This window comes from Nyctibius grandis, chromosome 3 (assembly GCF_013368605.1).
Source record: "Nyctibius grandis isolate bNycGra1 chromosome 3, bNycGra1.pri, whole genome shotgun sequence".
Taxonomy (NCBI): Eukaryota; Metazoa; Chordata; class Aves; order Nyctibiiformes; family Nyctibiidae; genus Nyctibius; species Nyctibius grandis.
Window position 1 is genome coordinate 11,379,702 of NC_090660.1, and position 19,549 is coordinate 11,399,250.

Sequence of the window (19,549 nt, forward strand, 5' to 3'; positions counted from 1 at the left end):
TATTTATTTCTAATCGACAGATAAGAGTTATAATAAAAGAAAATTAAGCTTGCAAGTGAGCATATAGTACAGTAACAGCAAAACCAAATCCCATAAACCAAGAGAAAAAAATGAAATGCTACTTAGATCTAAATATACTAAATATATGGAAAAGCAGACCCAGCAGCTTAAGAACCTTAAACTAACTCAGCTCAATCATAGTCAGAGCTTCAGCAAATACCTCAACATGTTAAAGCAGGTATCTGCTTCAAAACATACAAAAATACTTCAAGTACTCTGGAACAGATCAGTATTTCTTTTACTGCAATAATATTCCAATTATTGCACCCTAGGCTCATATTCTACACTAGGCTTATATGACCATTAATGTTACCTCTAATTTAATAACTTAACTTGGCATAAAATCCCAACAAATTTCCATAGCATTTGAAGCAGTTACACGATTATGTTAACCAGAAGTTTGCGAAGTATAAGATGGACAGAGGCCGAACCAAAAACTTTATGCCTCACCTCCAAATCGGAATACAACCCTGATTTATTCAATAGGATATAAACTAACGTTGGTTAGTTTCTTGCGCACCATGGAAAAAGTTAACATGCAACAAAGCAGATGTATACTCATACTAAAAAAGTATTCATGATATCCAACAAAGATTTACCTTGTTCATCACTGCTGTTGAAACAGTGCTTGGTGACGATGAGACAGTACTACTGGCAAGAAAACTAAAGTTGAATGAAGGCAGCGATGCAGTACCGATGGGTAGGGCTACTTTCGGTAGTACTTGTTCCTCCACTTCCTAGGTGTAAATTTTAATTGTTGTAAATTTTAATTGTTCTCTTTCTTTAAAAAACTTGTAAATTTTAGTTTTTCTCTTTTACAAGACATACTACTCTCCTACCCTGTCCCACCCTTAATTTCTTAAAGTCAAATATAACAGAGAGATCTATAGATTAAGAAAAAGCAAGTTTTCAAAAGGAATCCTAACCTCCCCACCTCAGTCTGCCAGGTCATCTTAATTTATGGCCAGCCTGTTTCCATGTGATGCTACATTTACCACCTGCCCAGTAAGAACACTGAAAATTAGCTCCAAATTGTTACCTGTGCAGAACAGAGGGGCCACAGATCATATTTTTTTTTGTTTTCTGTACTTTAGTTATTAAAGGTCTAGAGAAACATCATCCTTTCTAATTAACCTCATCCCTTCAATTAAGAGTACACTCTCAAGACAAACGGGAAAGTGTTCCTCTTGCAAAATTAGGCAGGACAGCTGCCAAAGTTTGTGAAGTTACTACTGCAGTGAACTTGGAGAAAGACAATGTTTAACGAAGTATGTGGGTTCCAAAACCCCCAAACCAAACCAAATCAAACCAAAGAACAAAATGCCAAAAAAGAAAGTCTGACTAGCAGCATAGAAGATCATACTCTGGTAAATCTTGTCTATATCATGTATCAGGATGCAAATTTAAAACTCAGAAACCAGTGTAACTTAAAAACTTCTGGTCTTATCCTTGCCTTTTAAACTATTTGATTACCAAGATTAGATTAGTTAGGGTTTAAATGGGAATAGCCAATCTAATCACAATTTGCATAGTAGTACCAAGATCTACCCAGAAGTGACTAAGCACTTAAGTTGCTACTACAGAAATTTAATGTATCCTACAGCTCACATCTATTTCACAGTTTTGATTTGAAGAGTCTACTGGACCTCGATATTCAGACCATTTGTATTATAGAAACATTCTCCAGTATTTACTATTTCTTCATTTTGCAACAGCCAGAAGACTGATTTAAAACTTTTATATTTAAGATCCAGTAGTAGGCAGCTTACATAACATCCAACCAGAAAAATAATCTTCAGGATAGTCATGACCATAGTTTTATTAAATGGACTTTTCCTATTAAAGCTAGAAAAAACAACCCTCTCACAATGAGTTTAAGTGCCAAAAATTGTGAATGATCATTAGCAGACATGCAGAACACTGTCTTCTGCTTCAAACTCTTGGCCTGTGTCTTTCTACGTGATTTAAATATGAAATAACAAATTAAATAAATTTTGTTTATTTACTTGGCACTTGTTTCAAACATCATTCCTTTATAAAAACTCTACAAACCTCCACCAAAATTTGTTCATTCAACTGCTAATGAGAAATTTTACAGTATGAAGCAGCTCCAAGAGATGAGACTAAAGGTTTCAAAAATATAAAACCAAAGTTGAGGCACTTAAACAGATAAATAAATTGGAGCCTGCCCTGAAAGCCACAGCAAAAAACCCACAAAACTCAAGTGGCATTATTATAAATTACCATGAGGCAATAAAACTGGCATACTTAGCTAGTTACTTCAGTAACCTCAATGAAAGCAATAACCTAAGAGTCCCTTACCTGTTGTTCTCGTCCAGGTTTTGTATAGTGTCCTCCTCTTTCCTTTCTCATCTTGCCGCCACCACCCTCTCCTCCTCCTGATGACAGACCATTGGATGCAGGAGTACCGAATTTAGGGTAGGTCAAATTGCTGGTACAGAATAAAAACATACATGTTGAGGAAGGTTAAAAAAAAAAAAAAAAAAAAAACAAACCCAAAACCAAAACAAACAAACAAAAAAAAAATCAACTTATCAATTAATTGTTTCAAACTATTTATAGCCACTATTAGTCCTAGAACTGACACCTTCTAATTGGAATCAGAAAAAACTGTTTCACAAGTTGCTAAATGCTGATGAATAACTGACGTTCTAAACAGCAAAAGCTGTTTAGAAGAGCAGCAATGAGATGGACGCACATAAGAAACAGTCACAACATCCATAAGGGAATGATGACTAAGCCAGAAGACCTGAAATAGAAGAACTGACTTAGATTATTTTCTAATGTTTCCTTTTAATAGTCTAGACAGTGGAAATTTCAACTGCCAGTTCTCAGATTCTCTGATGAGCATGTATCTTTGCAGGGATATAAAAAACCAACTAAAAATATATATGAATAGAGAGAGAGCGCGCGTGTGCGCACACGCATGAAATGCTGCCAACAGCTCTTAGGGAATAGAGAGGCTTAAATTTGCGTGGCGAGATAATAACGGCAAAAGCTTCAGAAGCAGCTCTGGCTTTCCTAGGACCATCAGCAGAAGTAGCATAGGTGTTTGGGTGTGCCAACATTCCAGAAGTCTTTTCAGACATGAATACAGATCCCTTTTGTAAGGCATACAAAGGCATTTCTCCGTTCATTACAAAAGCCTAGATCTAAACCAGAAAGATTTCCAAATCCAAGAAAGGAAAAGAAAAAGAAAAACCAACAAAAAAACCCACCTCAAAATAAATAAACATATAAAAAACCCCACACCACACCCCAAATCCAGAAGTGAACAAGGGAATAACAACAATAAAAAGCAGTATGGCATCAAAATCAAGTATCCCTGGAAAAAATTACCATATCAAAGCTTATCCTGCAGCCAAGCAGTCATTACCAAAAGTACATTTGATCACACTGGAAGACACAGGTCAAGTTTCCAGAAGACTGAGGAAGAGAATTGGTCTAAACTTGTCAGATACTTGCAAACAGTCTGCTTAGCACTGTAACCACTGAGAGGAAGCCAGATCCTTAAGGCCATATGCTCAAACTTTTCTCTAATCCAAACTGACAATCAATTCATATTCTGAAAAAAAATCTTACGTCAAAATAGAGCTTTATTCAGACAATTACAGACTGCCTATAATAGCCCATATTCCTCTTTTCTGTTAACACCTGTCAGCTTCTAAGGGGCAAAGACAGTTTTCTGTCTTCAAGCAAGTAAGTTCAAGCTACAGTTCTGACCCAGGTTTAAAAACTAAATAGCCTTTGGTAGGATGAATAGAGATGTACCAAAGTACCGCAGGTTAACTGTATGAAGGGGCTCTGGCCAGCTGTCCCTGACCAGTGTTGTGTTCCTGCTCCAGAATACGGCACCCAACAGAGACTGGCTTTATAAAAGAATTTTTAAAAAACGATATACTCTACATATACTCTACAGACAAAAGTATAACATAGCAGTAAAACTTGTGAACCAAATAAAAATCAGTTTTCTGGATCTCCTTTCTACATGGAGGAGAAGAAAGGAGTTCTACTAAAGAAAATTTAACACAGTTTGAAAACCCACAATTAAAACCTAACATCTGTTTGCACCTATGCCAAAACCTTACACCTCTGAATAGGTGGTTGCTGTGAAGTCGAACTATTAGACGCAAAACAAAAGGTTGGTTTTGGGGTTTTTTTTGCAAGCCAAAGAATGCCCAAGGCACCATAAGAATTGCTTGGAAGATGAACACAGAGACAACAAAATACCATTCCCTGCTACTGTTCTTTGAAAAGGACGAATCATCCAAAAAAGGTATTCTTTTAATGCAACGTGTCTTAATTCAAGCATTACCCAGAAGACCAGTTGCCCAGAAAGGAGAGCCATCAATATTATCTGGAGGTGAAGTCAGTCTACCTAAATCAAGCAAGCAGTGTAACACAAGGCAGTCTCCTCAGGAAGAAATACAATTATTAACTCTCCTGGAATTTTGTGTTTTAGAGACAAGTTGACACTTGGCGTCAGATGATTCTAAAGGGCTCCTGTTTTTCATGCAAACTCACAGAGCAGACAAGTGACTTCTCCATGCAAGAAGCATTAAAAAAAGGATCTTCCTCCAGGTTTTTGCTTTTTTAAAAAAATTTAAAAACTAAATATACTCCTGAACTGTAAGCTACTTCACCTTATAAAGAATCTTTCAGGAAGAAATATTCTTTTACGACAAAGCTTTCAGACTCCAAACAATTAAATAAAGAGCTGAAACTAATAGCTGCCCCCCTAATGAACATCAAGATGCACAAATGGTTAAACTCTCTCATAATATAATTTTTTCACTGTATTTTCAATTCCCTTTACTGAGAACTGCTACTGCCCTTCCAAAAGAAGAGAGACATACAGACTATGGTGACAAATGAGAGCTTTATTCTTTCAGGTGTTTTAAATTAACGGATTTGTCATACCTTTCAGATGGTTCTACTTGCTGTTCTGCAGGAAAACTCTTCTTGTCTCCCATGCCCTGCAAGTTAAGTTCGATTTATTTCAAGATTTCTCTGAACGTATTTATATACTATACACAAAGCGAAGACAACTCACAAGTCAAGTTTTGTGTTGTTTGTTTGGTTTTTTTTTATTTATACCACTAAATATACCTCATCTACTTAAGCTAGTTCCCTAACCACAGTGACTATTCACTTTGACCTCCAGCCTAAAAAGCCCATAGATTTAACACCTGGTCATTTTTACATTCAGATTGATGCTAGAACCATGGGTGGTTTTTTTCCAAAAGAGATGCCCGCCCATCTTGTTTTAAGGAAAGTTTATCAGGGACTCCATCTACACCAAAGTGATCAGGACGGGTAGTTAAGAAAGTGATCAGAATGGGTAACTGTCGGAAATCTCACTCAGAGCCCAGAGCTCACCTGAAAGAGTTTATACACAATATCAGCATGTTCCATCAGCGACAGCTTTGCGTACAGGAGCATACGAAAAGGAAAACGTTGTTCTGTATTTTAACATTCTTTCACTGAGAACAGCCCAACCTAATAGCACATCATCACGTTCTGAAAATAACCACCAGCCACTTACTGTTCCAAAAATAGAAATAAATCCATAAAACATCAAAGTATCTCTTTCACAATGGTTCCCACTGTCTTAATGCTTACCTCAAACATACTATTGGTGCTCTTTGCCAAGAAAGAGCACCTTAGTAGAATAACTGGTTAGAGACATTCCAAGCTTGTAAAAAGTAGGCACATAAGGACGAGAAAATTTACTTACTTTGTGCTCTGTGTTTACCCTCTGGTGAATTTTGCTGGCATCAGTAGCTCGAGCCAGAGATGGTTTAAAATACTGGGTCCGACCCACTGACGGAGAGATTGCCATTGGTGTCACAAGTTTCTGGACAGGTGGATGCTGCGATTCCATCTTTGAAAGGGAAGGAGCAATCAATTTATCCTTGCACCCGCTCAAGTTACCAAAGCATTTACTGATGAAAAACAGTTTCAGAACTATAAACCTCCCATCAGTTTCAGCACCCAGTGAAAATTATTTGGAAGTGTTGAAAGCATTTAGCTTGCAGAGGGAAATCACCAGAAAACTAGTTATGAAATCCACAAAACTACAGAAGTAGCCAAAGTCTGACTGAATCCTATGTCAAAATTTGGCAGTTAACCTCACAGACAAAATAATTCATGTTACTATAATCAAAATAACTCATGCTACTATAATATGCTCCCATTTTTTCCTCTCCTCTGCCCACATTGTGACATTTTTTTACTCGCTTAATGCATTAATTTAATATTCAAAGCATTAAGCAGCTAATTATACAGGCTTCTGGGTTTCATTTTTCCTACATTTTCCTCCTTTGAAGTTACACTTTCAAAAAAAAGAAAGAAGTTGTAAAATAATTTTAAAATTGTCTCATTCATTAAAATATGTTCCAATGTTTTAGATTTGCATTAGATACACTTAAAAGTACTGGTTTGACTTTCCTTGTCAAAGCACTTTCACAGATAAGAGTTAATTTTTAACAGAAAGTACTGTACATTCTACAAAACTGACTTAACTGAATTGTGAAACTAGAAAGACCCCAAAAGGCTACAAGATTTACAAAAGGCTCCATCTGCAGTCTTAAGGATCAGAAGAATCAGACTTAGGATGTATGCTCTTATTCAAATTTGTATCAACAGAAAACTGTGTTTACAATGCAGCTTTAATTTCACAGTATCTCCTAAGTCTTGGCAATAGAATTCATGCTATACTATCTATAAAGTGAATAAAAGTACTTCTTTCTAAAAATTATTATACTAATTTTGAAACCTTGAGTAAAATGTGGTTTATTTAAGTTCACAAAGCCGCTTTGAGTGAAGGATGGTCCACTGCTGTTTTAAAATGTGAACAGAATAGAATTGGAATCAGAATAGAACAGCTGACTTGGAAGGGACCTACAGCAATCATCTAGTCCCAACTACCTGACCACTTCAGGACTGACCAAAAGATAAAGCATGGTCATTGTCCAAATACCTCTTAAACACTGACAGGCATGGGGCATTGACCACCTTTCTAGGAAGCCTGTTCCAGGGCTTGAGCATCCTCTCAGTAAAGAACCTCCTCTGACTGATGCAGCTTTGAGCCATTCCCACGCGTCCTGGCACTGGATCCCAGGGAGGAGAGATCAGCACCTCCCTCTCCACTTCCCCTCCTCAGGAAGCTGTAGAGAGCAATGAGGTCACCCCTCACCCTCCTTCTCTCCAAGCTAGACAAACCCAGTGTCCTCAGCCGCTCCTCAGAGGACATGCCTTCCAGCCCCTTCACCAGTTTTGTTGCCCTCCTCTGGACACATTCAAGGACCTTCACATCCTTCTTACATTGTGGGGCCCAGAACTGCACACAGAACTCAAGGTGAGGCCTCACCAACGCTGAATACATGTATTGTATGTCTTGAAATATGAACAAGTTTTTGCTATTGTTATTGTTATTATTATGCTATCAACTCATTTAAGAGGAAACTGGTCAAATAAACTTTGGTTGAATCACAGAATCATAGAATAGTTTGGGTTGGAAGGGACCTTTTAAAGGTCATCTAGACCAACCCCCCTGCAATAAGCAGGAATATCTGCAACCAGAACAGGTTGCTCAGAGCCCGCTCCAACCTGACCTTGAATGTTTCCAGGGATGGGGCATCTACCACCTCTCTGGGCAACCTCTGCCAGTGTTTCACCACCCTCATTGTAAAAAATTTCTTCCTTATACCTAGTCTAAATCCACCCTCTTTTATTTTAAAACCATTATCCCTTGTCCTATCGCAAACAGACCCTACTAAAAAGTTTGTCCCCATCTTTCTTATGAGCCGCCTTTAAATACCGAAAGGCTACAAGAAGGTCTCCCCGGAGCCTTCTCTTTTCTAGGCCAAACAATCCCAACTTGCTCAACCTTTCCTCATAGGAGAGGTGCTCCATCCCTCTGATCATTTTCATGGCCCTCCTCTGGACCCACTCCAACAGGTCCATGTCTTTCCTTTGCTGAGGACTCCAGAGCTGGATGCAGTACTCCAGGTGGGGTCTCACCAGAGCAGAGTAGAGGGGCAGAATCACCTCCCTCGACCTGCTGGCCACACTTCCTTTGACACAGCCCAGGATACAGTTGGCCTTCTGGGCTGCGAGTGCACATTGCCGGCTCATGTCCAGCTTTTCATCCACCAGTACCCCTTCTCCACAGGGCTGCTCTCAATCCCTTCATCCCCCCAGCCTGTATTGACACTGAAGGTTGCCCCAACCCAGGTGCAGGACCTTGCACTTGGTCTTGTTGAACCTCATGAGGCTCACACAGGCCCACTTCTTGAGCTTGTCCGGGTCCCTCTGGATGGCATCCCATCCCTCAGGCGTGTCAACTGCACCACTCAGCTTGGTGTTGACTACAGACTTGCTGAGGGTTCACTTTATCCCACTATGTCATTGATGAAGATCTGGCATTTGTTCTTGCTCGATTTCATGCCACTGATAATTGCCCAATGCTCCAACCTATCAGATCCCTCTGCAAGGCCTCTTGTCCCTCAAAAGAGTCAACAGCAGCTCCCAGTTTCTTATCATCAGCAAGCCTGCTAATGGTGCATTTAACTCCTGCCTCCAGATCATTGATAAAAATATTGAACAGATCTGGCCCTAGAATTGAGCCCTGAGGAACACAGCTGGTGACTGGTCACCAGCCAAATGTGGCCTCATTCCCTGCAACCCTTTGCACCCTGCCATTCAGCCAGTTATTCATCAAGTGCACCGTGTAACCTGCTCATCCCACAGCTGGACAACTTGTCCAGAAGGATGCTATGAGGAACAGTATCAAAAGCCTTACTAAAATCCAGAAAACTACATCCACTGCCTTCCCTTCACCCCCTAGGTAGGTGATCTTATTGTAGAAGGATATCAAATGAGTTAGACAGGAATGTACAATGAAAAAAATAAAAGTCATCCAGTTAAATGTTTAATACATTAAAAGCTATTCCATCTGATGCGGATCCTCAAAATAAGAAAAATACCACAAAAAAAAACCTGTAAAAGTTTTGCCCAAGTGCTCAAGTGTTCTGTCAACCACACGTTTGCTTTAGCAGGAAAACACACAACCCTCTCCTTTCCTCCCCTTCTCATCAAGGGCTACCCTTCCCCTGCCAAACTTTATGAATTCTAGTATTGTGAATAGACAATTTCTCTACTTTTACCCAGTGACAGCTGTGTGCAACATTCGCTTTCTGACTGACGTCAGGCTCTATGCTGCAAATCTGGTAGATCCTTCTTAATGCCTCATCACAGGTGTAGTTTCACAATTTAACTGAGAATCCATAACAGCTTTGCTTTTAATTATTTGGATAATATTTATAGTAAAGTAATTATATGCTCTACTTTTCAACATTCTTGTAATTTAGCATATGGCTAAAGATGGCACAGGAAATCCAAGATGTTTGTAAACTCTGAAGTGACTGTAAAATTAATTATACTTCTAAATCAAAGGATTAGCATAGAAACTTGAGACATTCTGTCCATTTTCTCATTAAAACAGCAGATGAAAAGTTTGCATGGAAGAAAAAACACACTTTTGTTCCTTTGGCTGCCTGATCTTAAAGTGGCCTTTTGTGGGTTTTACAGTTTAATAAACTCAAAGATACCCCAAACTAAAGTGATTAAAAAAATTACTAATTTTAATTTTTTTTAACAAAAATGAAGGAAATAATGATTTACCACAGCATTATCACCAATTCGGTGCTACCTCCAAATAGGAATTTAGGAACATAAGGTTACAGAAGTGACAACATTTAAGAATTTTCCTTCTCCTTACTTTAGGCAGTAATAAAAACTGTAAGTATAATTTTTCTGCTCAAAATGAACATGGAAATCTGTACAAGGTCTGTATGATCACTCAATCAATATTTTTCTATTTCTCATCATTTCTGCAAGAGAAAGCTTTCCTAAACAGAAAGATTAACGTGAAACTTAACTCCCAGTTGCAGGACAAGATAAAACTACTTTGTGTGTTCTAGAGAAGTTATTCTTGAATGACGTATCAAGACACCACTACATAAAGAGAATATAATTCTTAACCTGAGTAATCTTCACAGTCCCTCATCTAGTGTGGGCAGAAAAGACATTTTTAGCAATTTCCACAGAGCCACGACAGCTATAATTCACATAATGCTAATATTAACCTGAATTCATGTGTATGCTGTCATTGAGGTTTGTGACATTTCTTCTAATAGCTATAAAGCATAGAAAGTTATCTATCTCAGCTTAGGATGTTACTGGTTCTTACCTGTTTTCCTTTGGATCGGAAGCTAGTAATATTCAGCGTACTCCTGTCCACAGGCTAAGGGGGAAAAAAAGCCTAAATATTAGAGGGTGATTTTTTTCCTGAGAGAGGGTTCTATCCAACAAAAATGTGGGGGGGGTGTGATCAACTTACAGAAGACACTGGACTAGAAACAGAAGACGGAATCCTTTTAGCATCCTGTTGAGAAAACAGTGCAATAAATTAAACTGGACACTACATAAGGAAGATCTTCATCCTGTACTGGCATATTTAGTATGTTTTTCAAACACACAAAATAACAAATATTAAAAGGACTGCCATTTACCGCCAAAGGACTTGACATCATCTCCAATGACTGCAAGATGCGCCGCGCTGTGAAACTTGTCACGCCACAGGATCGCACACTTGCTTGTTTAGCTTTCATTTGTCTTCTTACTGGTGCCTGAAAAATTAGCATTGCAAATGTTATGATGCTTGATTTTGAATTAAATATGCATGTATTTTATGTCCTATGGCTACACTGACGATACAACCAATACTCTCAAGATAACAGAGAAAAATGCACTCACTGGGCATTCAAGCCACGAAGAAGAAAATATACTCTGCTGACTTTATAGAAGTTTAAGTGGGGCCCCACACATCTTGCACATGGGATAAAGCAACAAAGGAAATACTTAAAATGTAAAAGGTCATAAAAGGGAAGATGTTAGGCCTGTGGGGTCTCTGAAGACTGCTTAATAATAGTAATCAGGAAAACAGAAATGAAGCAAAGGCTTGTGCTGCAGAAAGTACTTTCAGGAACAAAACAGATCTCATGATGGTGTAAGCATACCATCATCAAACCAACGTATACGATCATCATCAGGAATTTCTAGTTTTACTTCTCTCATTTCCCGCCTTCCCCCAAGATTACAGTTGACTGTAGATCTTTTTACTGTTTAAAAAGATAAAGATCTGATTTGAACTGCAGCAGATCTAAACATATTGCACTGAAAAAGTGAACTTTTATTTGCACCACATGACTTTGAATATAATTCACAAAAACTTCTTCAGTGTGACTTTTTTTTTTTTTAGTTATGTTAAACCCCTCACGTAACCATGGGATGCTTACTACGCTGCTGTGTGAAGGCAGGAAGCAGACCATACAGCATGGAAAAAACACAAGCAAGACTCACTGTAATCCACAGCATGTAACAAGAAGCAAGCTAGTCTCTCCTTTAAAAGCCTAGTATCTTGGTTCCTCTTTTCAGCATAGACCACATTTATTTTTGTAACACAAAAAACAACAAAAAAAAGCACTGACCAAAGAGGGCTCCTAGCTTACAGAAAGTTTTGAGTGTTCTGAAGTTTGATTTAACACCAACTCAGAACAGACCACGAGTTTTCAAGGTTTCCCCCCCTAAGTCAGGAACTTGTAGGTACCCTTGCTCCATGGTAGAAATAGACTGCCAGAATAGGTCCAGCAAACTCCTATTTCCAGTTCCTCAGATAAAGTTCCTTTTTTTTTTTTTTTAAATAAAGGTCATTTTGATTTAAACATATTCCAACCGAAACAGATTTTACTGAATTCCTTTTAGAATCAATTCTAGCTACTGAGAGTTGTCAGCATTTTTGATTTCCTGGTTCGCTTTAGAACATGAAGGACTCTTGGGGGCAAGTAACTCTTTTCAAGAGCTATTTGAATGATATTAAAATAGCATTTTATTGTTTATCTTGAGATTGCATTTAGCACTGCATGCCTCCCTCTAGGTAACAGAAGAGCAAAGGATCAGCAAAGTTGCCTTTTAGATACTATTATAGTAAAGAGTGCACAGTTTCATACAATATATTCATAGCATGAGTGTAGGCATGCTCGTGTAAGATCTACAGACAAGTATCAGGCACGTAGCTTTTGCTACGATAAACACAAGTTTTCAAAGTTATGTCATCACCGTTTTCATTTACATGTTACTTTAACATAATACAGTCAGAGGTAGACAATGGCAGAAAACGCAATTTTTTCAAAGATGTAACAACAAAGAAAATCCCAACTACAAACAACTAGCCAGAACCTAAGATGCTACTGTAATTCTTGTGCATTATGACAAGTATTTCCACGTAAACTGTTAGAAAAGAATTTAAACAGAAATTGTTCTTTTCTGCTTTTGTAGGCTGAGGGCAAAATAGAAACTGTTGCCACATTTTCAGCTCCCTGCTCACAGCTATTTTGGCAGCGCTACCCCTTCAATTCAATTTCAATTATGTTTTTCCTCACACCACACTACTATTCTCATACCTGATAAGCAGCAAGTTGCGTTTTTGTCTCCCTTGCTGCTGCAGCTGCACCACCATAAGTGGTCTTTCCAGGGTAAAATGGAGAAACCCCAAGCTGGCTTGTCTTAAAGACAGAAGTGTTTCCAAGTGACTGCAGAAAGGTATTATGATAAGTGGTTAGTAAAATGGCTACACATTCAAATTGATTAAAATTAATACTGTGCAGTACTTACAGGAGAGCGAGGTCCAAAAGCAGATAAATTGAATGCAGGTTTTTTAGAGCTAGCTGCAGAATGCTGTGAGACAGAATGAGATCTTTCAGCGTCTACGGCCCAGAGCAGTGGTGCTGAAGTACTTTTTGAAACTGTGATATCTGCCAAAATGACACATGCAAAATGACATATGTAATTGCCTTGTGTACACAGAGAACTTTAATATTAAAGATCACACTAACTCCAGAGTTCTTTAACACAGAAAAACAAGTCTTACAGAATCAAAAAGTCCCCTAACACTAATTTCTCCAGCACTCTAACCTTCAGAGTTCTTAAAAAAGATCAATTTCACATATGTTATGAAAACCAAGTAACAATTCTGAACGTGAAATCTGTTCACAGAACTGCAAATACGTTACCTTTCAGTAATCCTTCAAAAAGCACGCACAACAAGTTAATAGTATGCTTCCAATGCAGAGCAATTTTATTTTTTCTTCTTTCATGGTAAAATGAAAGGGAACAGCGTAAACACGGGTGTAACTATAATGATATAAAGTTCTTCCTGTATTGGTAAAGGGCTGGAGGCCAGCACAGGTCGGAATCGCACAGGTTTTAAACCTGAAAAAATCCCCAAAGGCTGAACTAACAGAGTTAATGACTTATTTTCCATGTATGTTTTATGGAGAAACACCAGAAAGCTCTAGTAAACTCAGGTTATATTGCTAAACCCTGGCAACATCTACTCCGAATTGTAAAAATACGTTCTCCAGAGAGCTTGCTGAGCATACCCCAATTCTACATCAACACAATGCTCATTTTTTTTTACTTTAAAATGGTGTACATTCCTTACTGAATTCAGCAAAAGACATGGCAGTCTGACTGATGCCTTCTACCAAGAAAGGCCAAAAAAGCAGCCCAAACCTTGTTCAGTCAGAATAGTTCCTTTATTGACTCCTGGTGGAAACACAGGAAAACATCTTGTGTTTCTATTTGTCACCTGTATTTATTCATATTTAACCAGCTGTCAGTTAGATATTCTGAGTCACTCTTCCTTCTAGACAATCAACCTAGCTGTCAGGCTACAGTGAGTCGTCTTCAGTTCCTCCTACCCCAGTTCAAGATTTACAGATAACCTAGCTAAAAGTATGTTTATCAGCACCAACTCTTTGTAACATCAGGGTCTCACAAATGTATTCCAAAGCATGGATATATTGAAAAGGTGACATGATTATATACTTTTAAAATATTAAAAAATAAATTTAATTCTAACATCCAAAGCTAACATTCATCTACTTTATTTACTAAGGTGACGTGGAATATTAAAGAATGCAAAGTACTTCGTGTTACCAAAGAATTACATAACATGAAAGTTACCTTTATCAGATGCTCTAGAGGAGAAGCCACTGGTTGTTGAGATGTTATCATCATCATGCTGAGAGGTAGAATCTTTTATTTCTTTTACAAGAGACAGTCCAGGACTGCCAATGCCAAGTGAAGAAGATGTAGAGGGCTGACAGTGGGGTACTGGGGAATCCAACACGGTACAGTTCAAATGGCTCCGATGAAGAGAGGGTCTTGTTAACACATCTGAGAAGTTCAGTGCTGATCTGCTTGTACATGGTTCTAAACAAGAACAGGGAGACAATTAGCTTTACTATAGGCAAGCTCACAGAAGCCAAAACCTGTTTTCTATCAACAGTCATGCTATGGCCAAGTTCTAAGCACAAAAATAGAGAAGACGAATTTAACTTCTTCCTCACCCAGATAGGGTTTCATCTCACCGCCTGATTACAACGGCAACACTGCTTGCAATACTAAGTATTCATGTCGCATTAAGAAATAGTTAACAATGAGGTTTTACAACACCAAATTCTGACCCCATGCTCAAGTGCTCTAACACTGGGTCTTTCACTAAATCAATCATGTATAAATTCCTTCGTCTGCAGATAAAGCTTGCAATAAGCTTTCCAAAATTTGAGATTATATGGCAAGTTATGGACAACTCTGCAGTTTATATAATCCTGTAACAAAGATGACATTAATCTGAATATGTAACATGAAAATGTGTATTTGCAGAGATTTTGGGGGGTTTTGTTTCTTTTTGTGTCGTCATCCCCTCTCCCAAATTCTACCATATCAGGTCTTGCTACAGGCAAAACGTTACCTCCTATCCATTAACTTTTGAGATTCTGGCACCAAGGACAAGGAAGCACTGTGGCCTCAGTGGCAAGATGGGCATTTTTTCCTAATGAACCAAAGGGTCTGTAAACACTGCCAGTGTCCAGCAAGAGGTGGTCTCACAGCTCCAACTTGCCACACGAATGGAACAGCTATTAATGGATATCTTGCCTGATATCCATGTAAGTCCACAGTCTCTCCTGGGAATTCTGGGTATGAACATGATTTTGAGTCACTATCCTCTTGATATTTGCACTGAAGCTTAAACTAGCTAGTTCAATCTTCATAACCACCGCAATACTAGTAATTAGTTGTCCAAAGCACTGGCAGATTTTAGGACCATCTTGTTTGACATAAAGAGTTATCAGGCTGAAGGCTGGCCAAGCAAAGAAATACACAGGCTCTAGAACACTGGTACCTCAGAGCTGAAGAAAGAGGCTTTCTAAAATTATAATAATAATAATTTAAAATCCCGATTATCAACTATAGCAAGAAATATCGTTCTACAACACTCACAGACTGCAACACAAGCTACTAAAGGTTCTAGGGTGTCCATCTGCTCCTGATTTCTTGGAGCTAGGAAGTTTGCTGTGCAGCTGTTCTTACTGAAAGGTCCTTTCACACAGTTCTTCAGGAAAGCCAACACATGTTCCTCATTCATGAAGACCTTCCCTATTCCTTTATCCAAACTTATTCTTAAGCTACAGCTACACAGAGTGCAATAAAGCTCCTTATTCACAATTAGATGACATTGGTGACAAAGGTATTTCCTCATTATTTTTCATCCTGCCAACAACAGAAGCAACTGACTTTCCACACAGATGGTTATGTATGTGTGCTCAGACAAAACTTCTCTCCTTATTAAAAATTAAGTTCCACAAAACTGCTAATTTAAGAGAAACTCAAATAAGCGCATATGCAAATTTACAGAGAACTACAGAAACAGTGAGAAGCACAGATGTAAAACACAGATTAATCTTTTATACAGTAAAGTGAGAGGTTGCTAACTTCTTTGCCAAGGGTCCAAACAGGTTTTCAAAGACCCCACGCCAGCCATGCACACACCTTAATGTTACCAAATACTTCAGAAAGAGTAACGTCATAAAACAAGTTCCCAAGTTCTCCATTAAACTAACAAGGAACTTCACTAAATTGATAGAACAAGCCCAACGGATAAAAAAAAAAATAAAAATCAGGACATGAGAAGGAATTTTCCTCTGGCATTCTAGCATCTGGTCTTTTGTTTTGAGGACAACAAAACAAATTAATGTTTTTATTACCTTAGGCAATTAGATAGACTTTCATTCCAAACCTTTTAAAAAGAAAATGTCACCCAGCACACTTACAAATAAATATTATCAATATTTTGCACCTGGCTAATTGACTACCTGAACTTACTGATGACTTCCAAGAGCTGTAAGACAACCTCTAGCACGTTTCACAATTATGTTTACAATTTAAAGCTAAGACAGTTTCACAAAGAGTTGTTGGGGTTTTTCTTTTTGTGGGTTTTTTGTGTGTTTTTTTTGGTTTTGTTGGCGGGGGGGGGTTGGTGGTTTTTTTTTTTTTAATTCTGTCAAAACGTTCCTTCCAGCTTCACTTAGAAATTCAGATTCAAAACTAGAAATCTGTGAATAAATACAGATGGCCAGAACACTAAGTGATTTTTCACATACCTTCTAAATTAATTCTTGCTGATTCAGGCGTGACTCTCCCATCAATCACTATGGTATCTTCATTTGCATAATCATGGTGATAGTTTACTGGATTCTCTTCCTGGTTTGTAGATTCATTGGAATCTACACATTCATCTTGATTTTTATTGAAATACCTCTGTAACCATCCCGGTACAATGTTTTTCACTGATTCTGTCACTCTGCTAATGATACCCTGATTGAAAGAAAAAACACTTGTTAATTACAGAAACACAGTCAACAGTATACGCTGGGAAGCAACCTTGCACAGACTTTGAAGACAGACATTAGACAGCAAATATTCAGGACAATAATAAGATGAAGGGGGTTGATGCTCAACATAGGAGCTCTATACTTCTGGGACACGCATGACAGAAATTCACCTAACACTGATTTAGTACTAATTTATCAGTTTCTGCACTTCCCAGTGACCTTGGCACAGCCAAAGTTCACCAGAGGCTTGGTAAGTCACAAGGTCATCAGGAAATTCTATTCCCAAATAACTCCTGATGTATGCACTTCTTTTGAGGACTCCTCCTCTTCATACCTTCACTTCGGAAACCATCAAAACCAGAAGCTCAGCAATTATCTACAGTGATAGTGATGACCGTAAGAGCTGCTAAAATCAGTGAATTTAAATATTTCTGATTTTTCTAATGCTGAACTGCAGTAACATGTATCAAAAAACCACTGTTATGCTCTGAACAGTTAGGGTACCCCTAAAGAAATCCTGGAAGAAACAGCTACAGCTGAATAATGGATACCTCACTACAGGAGTGTTAAATAGATCCGTTTTGATCAAATGTCATTTGATGGTATGTTAAAGTGTTGGATCTCCAAACCTTAATATTCTGCGATTACTGAACACATAAAAGACACTTCCGTTTTGACATTCTCCGATTATTTGCAATGCTTACATTCTATGTTTAAGAAATATTTATTTACCATTTTGTTTTAGGCAGTCACTTGTTCCCCATCATGCCCTCAAAATTTCACCACACCTTCCTGTCAAATCTCAACCCCGTGCAGCAGATCGCTTGCAGCACAGAGGTCCCTCCCTCTTACACTGACTGCAGCCACAGAACCAGCTGCTAAACTCTGCAAGCTACAAGCAAATGTGAAAGCTAACTCAGCAATTTCAACACTTGGGAAACTGAAAAGTAACAAGAGTCAAACAGATTTTTGTTGAACTCCATTGTCAGTTGCTAATGCAGGTACCAAAGGCTCTGGCAACATACTTTAATATTTTTCCGGGTTTAGGCAACAAAATTTTCTAGTCAAAATTATTATTCAGGTGTAGAAAATTGAGACTATTCTTTGAACACGTAATTGTTACAGTCTAGTAAACAATTCTAAACAAGATCTCTGCTGTATTCAACTTTCTTAACAAATTTAGCACACAAATGAAAACAGAAGCCCCTATCACTTATTCAGGTCTTTCATACACGAAAATGCAAACACCAACTTACAGGAGTTATAAACAAATTAGACACCCTTAAATCTGGAGTTAAGAGGCGGGTGGGGAAAGAGGAGGAAGGGAAGGTAGAAAACAAAAAGCCTTTTCACAGAAAGAAAGTCGTCTTAATTTACAATTTGACATTTTTCATAATGATCTGTAATTTAATCTCGTACTGGCACAAAGATGGAATAAATATCCAGGGACAGTTTAAACCAGACAGAATAGAGAGTCATAAACACATCCATCACAATTACCACACTACGATGCACACAAGTATGCCATGCTCAGGATGTTGCTGCTGTTCTACGTAAATACTAACCCTCAGGTTTCCAACAAAAACTACTAACTGCATGTAATACCAGAGTTCACAAACAGTTCAGCGCACAGTATCGGCAAAGTGGCAGTCCCTACTCTATGCCCAGCCCCTCATTCCCACCTTTCCCTGTGACACACTGCCCCTCTTATTTGGGGCAAACATTTTCCTGCTACAAAAAAAAAGCATATCAGGAACTCAGAGGAGTTAAAATTTGCCAAAACGAGCAAATGGTCAGGGGACACACACACACTGCATCCAAGGCAATGCTCTTTCCAAAAAGCTAAGTGCTACTGCATGAAGTATTCCTAGAGAGTTTCTCCATCACAGAATAGATATTATTGGCCATAAAATAGGCCTGTATGATTCTCTTGCTGAAGAAACCCTCCCAGGACTGAAAGCTACCTAAGACTCAAGACGGAACAAGTGGTAGGCATCCAGAAGAGTAAACACCCAATCGTTAGTAACCCAAATGAATAACTGGAGAATCTAGCTAGACTAATAATTAACCAAGATGACATTTTACCATTCATATCTAAAACCAGACTGGTTTGACCCTTTCTTGCATGGCAGCCTTGCTAGCATTCTCCACATCATCAGCACTTTAAGACTAAGCTGGGTAACACAGAGTGACTTCCCAAACCAGTCCAGGAGCTGGAACTCACTCAGAGCAGCTGTACTGTAGCAAGTACTAATAGCCTGCTCCATCTGGCTTAGACACAGTGGAAGACAAGAAACATAGTTTTATGCTCCAGAATACTGCTGGCTTAGTGACAAACCAAGGAAAAGCAAAATACATGGAAATGCACCTCCATTTTCTATCTGAAAAATGAAAATACTGATTAAAGGCACTGTGAAAGAACTATGCAGGCATTATGAACAAGCCATCATCAAACACAGATCTTGCTAAAAAAACCACCTTGCCCCTAAAAGTAAGCCACACATCCCAGGTATGCCCATTCACAGAGAGAGAGAGAGAGGGAATTTCCTTATGGCATCCCTTACCCGCCCATCACAGCTAAAAGCCAATCAATAAAGCACCATGGCTGGGTTCCTGTCCAAGTCAGGCAGTTAAGGTACCACTGACCAATACCCTTTTGAACATCC

At 38.5% G+C, this 19,549-nt stretch overlaps 1 protein-coding gene across 2 annotated transcripts in view; it reads right to left on the reverse strand.

Moving 5' to 3' along the window:
• The window catches only part of NUP153 (nucleoporin 153), a 46,538-nt gene that overhangs the window by 13,329 nt on the left and 13,660 nt on the right, over positions 1–19,549 (reverse strand). For both annotated transcript variants that reach the window (XM_068397179.1, XM_068397178.1), the window contains exons 2-12: positions 16,653–16,866; positions 14,173–14,421; positions 12,820–12,959; positions 12,609–12,737; positions 10,659–10,775; positions 10,487–10,531; positions 10,337–10,390; positions 5,819–5,965; positions 5,002–5,057; positions 2,383–2,512; positions 660–797 (exon numbers count right to left, since the gene is read on the reverse strand). In XM_068397179.1, coding sequence (XP_068253280.1) covers positions 660–797; positions 2,383–2,512; positions 5,002–5,057; positions 5,819–5,965; positions 10,337–10,390; positions 10,487–10,531; positions 10,659–10,775; positions 12,609–12,737; positions 12,820–12,959; positions 14,173–14,421; positions 16,653–16,866 — 1,419 coding nt within the window. The remainder of the gene's footprint in view (positions 1–659; positions 798–2,382; positions 2,513–5,001; positions 5,058–5,818; positions 5,966–10,336; positions 10,391–10,486; positions 10,532–10,658; positions 10,776–12,608; positions 12,738–12,819; positions 12,960–14,172; positions 14,422–16,652; positions 16,867–19,549) is intronic.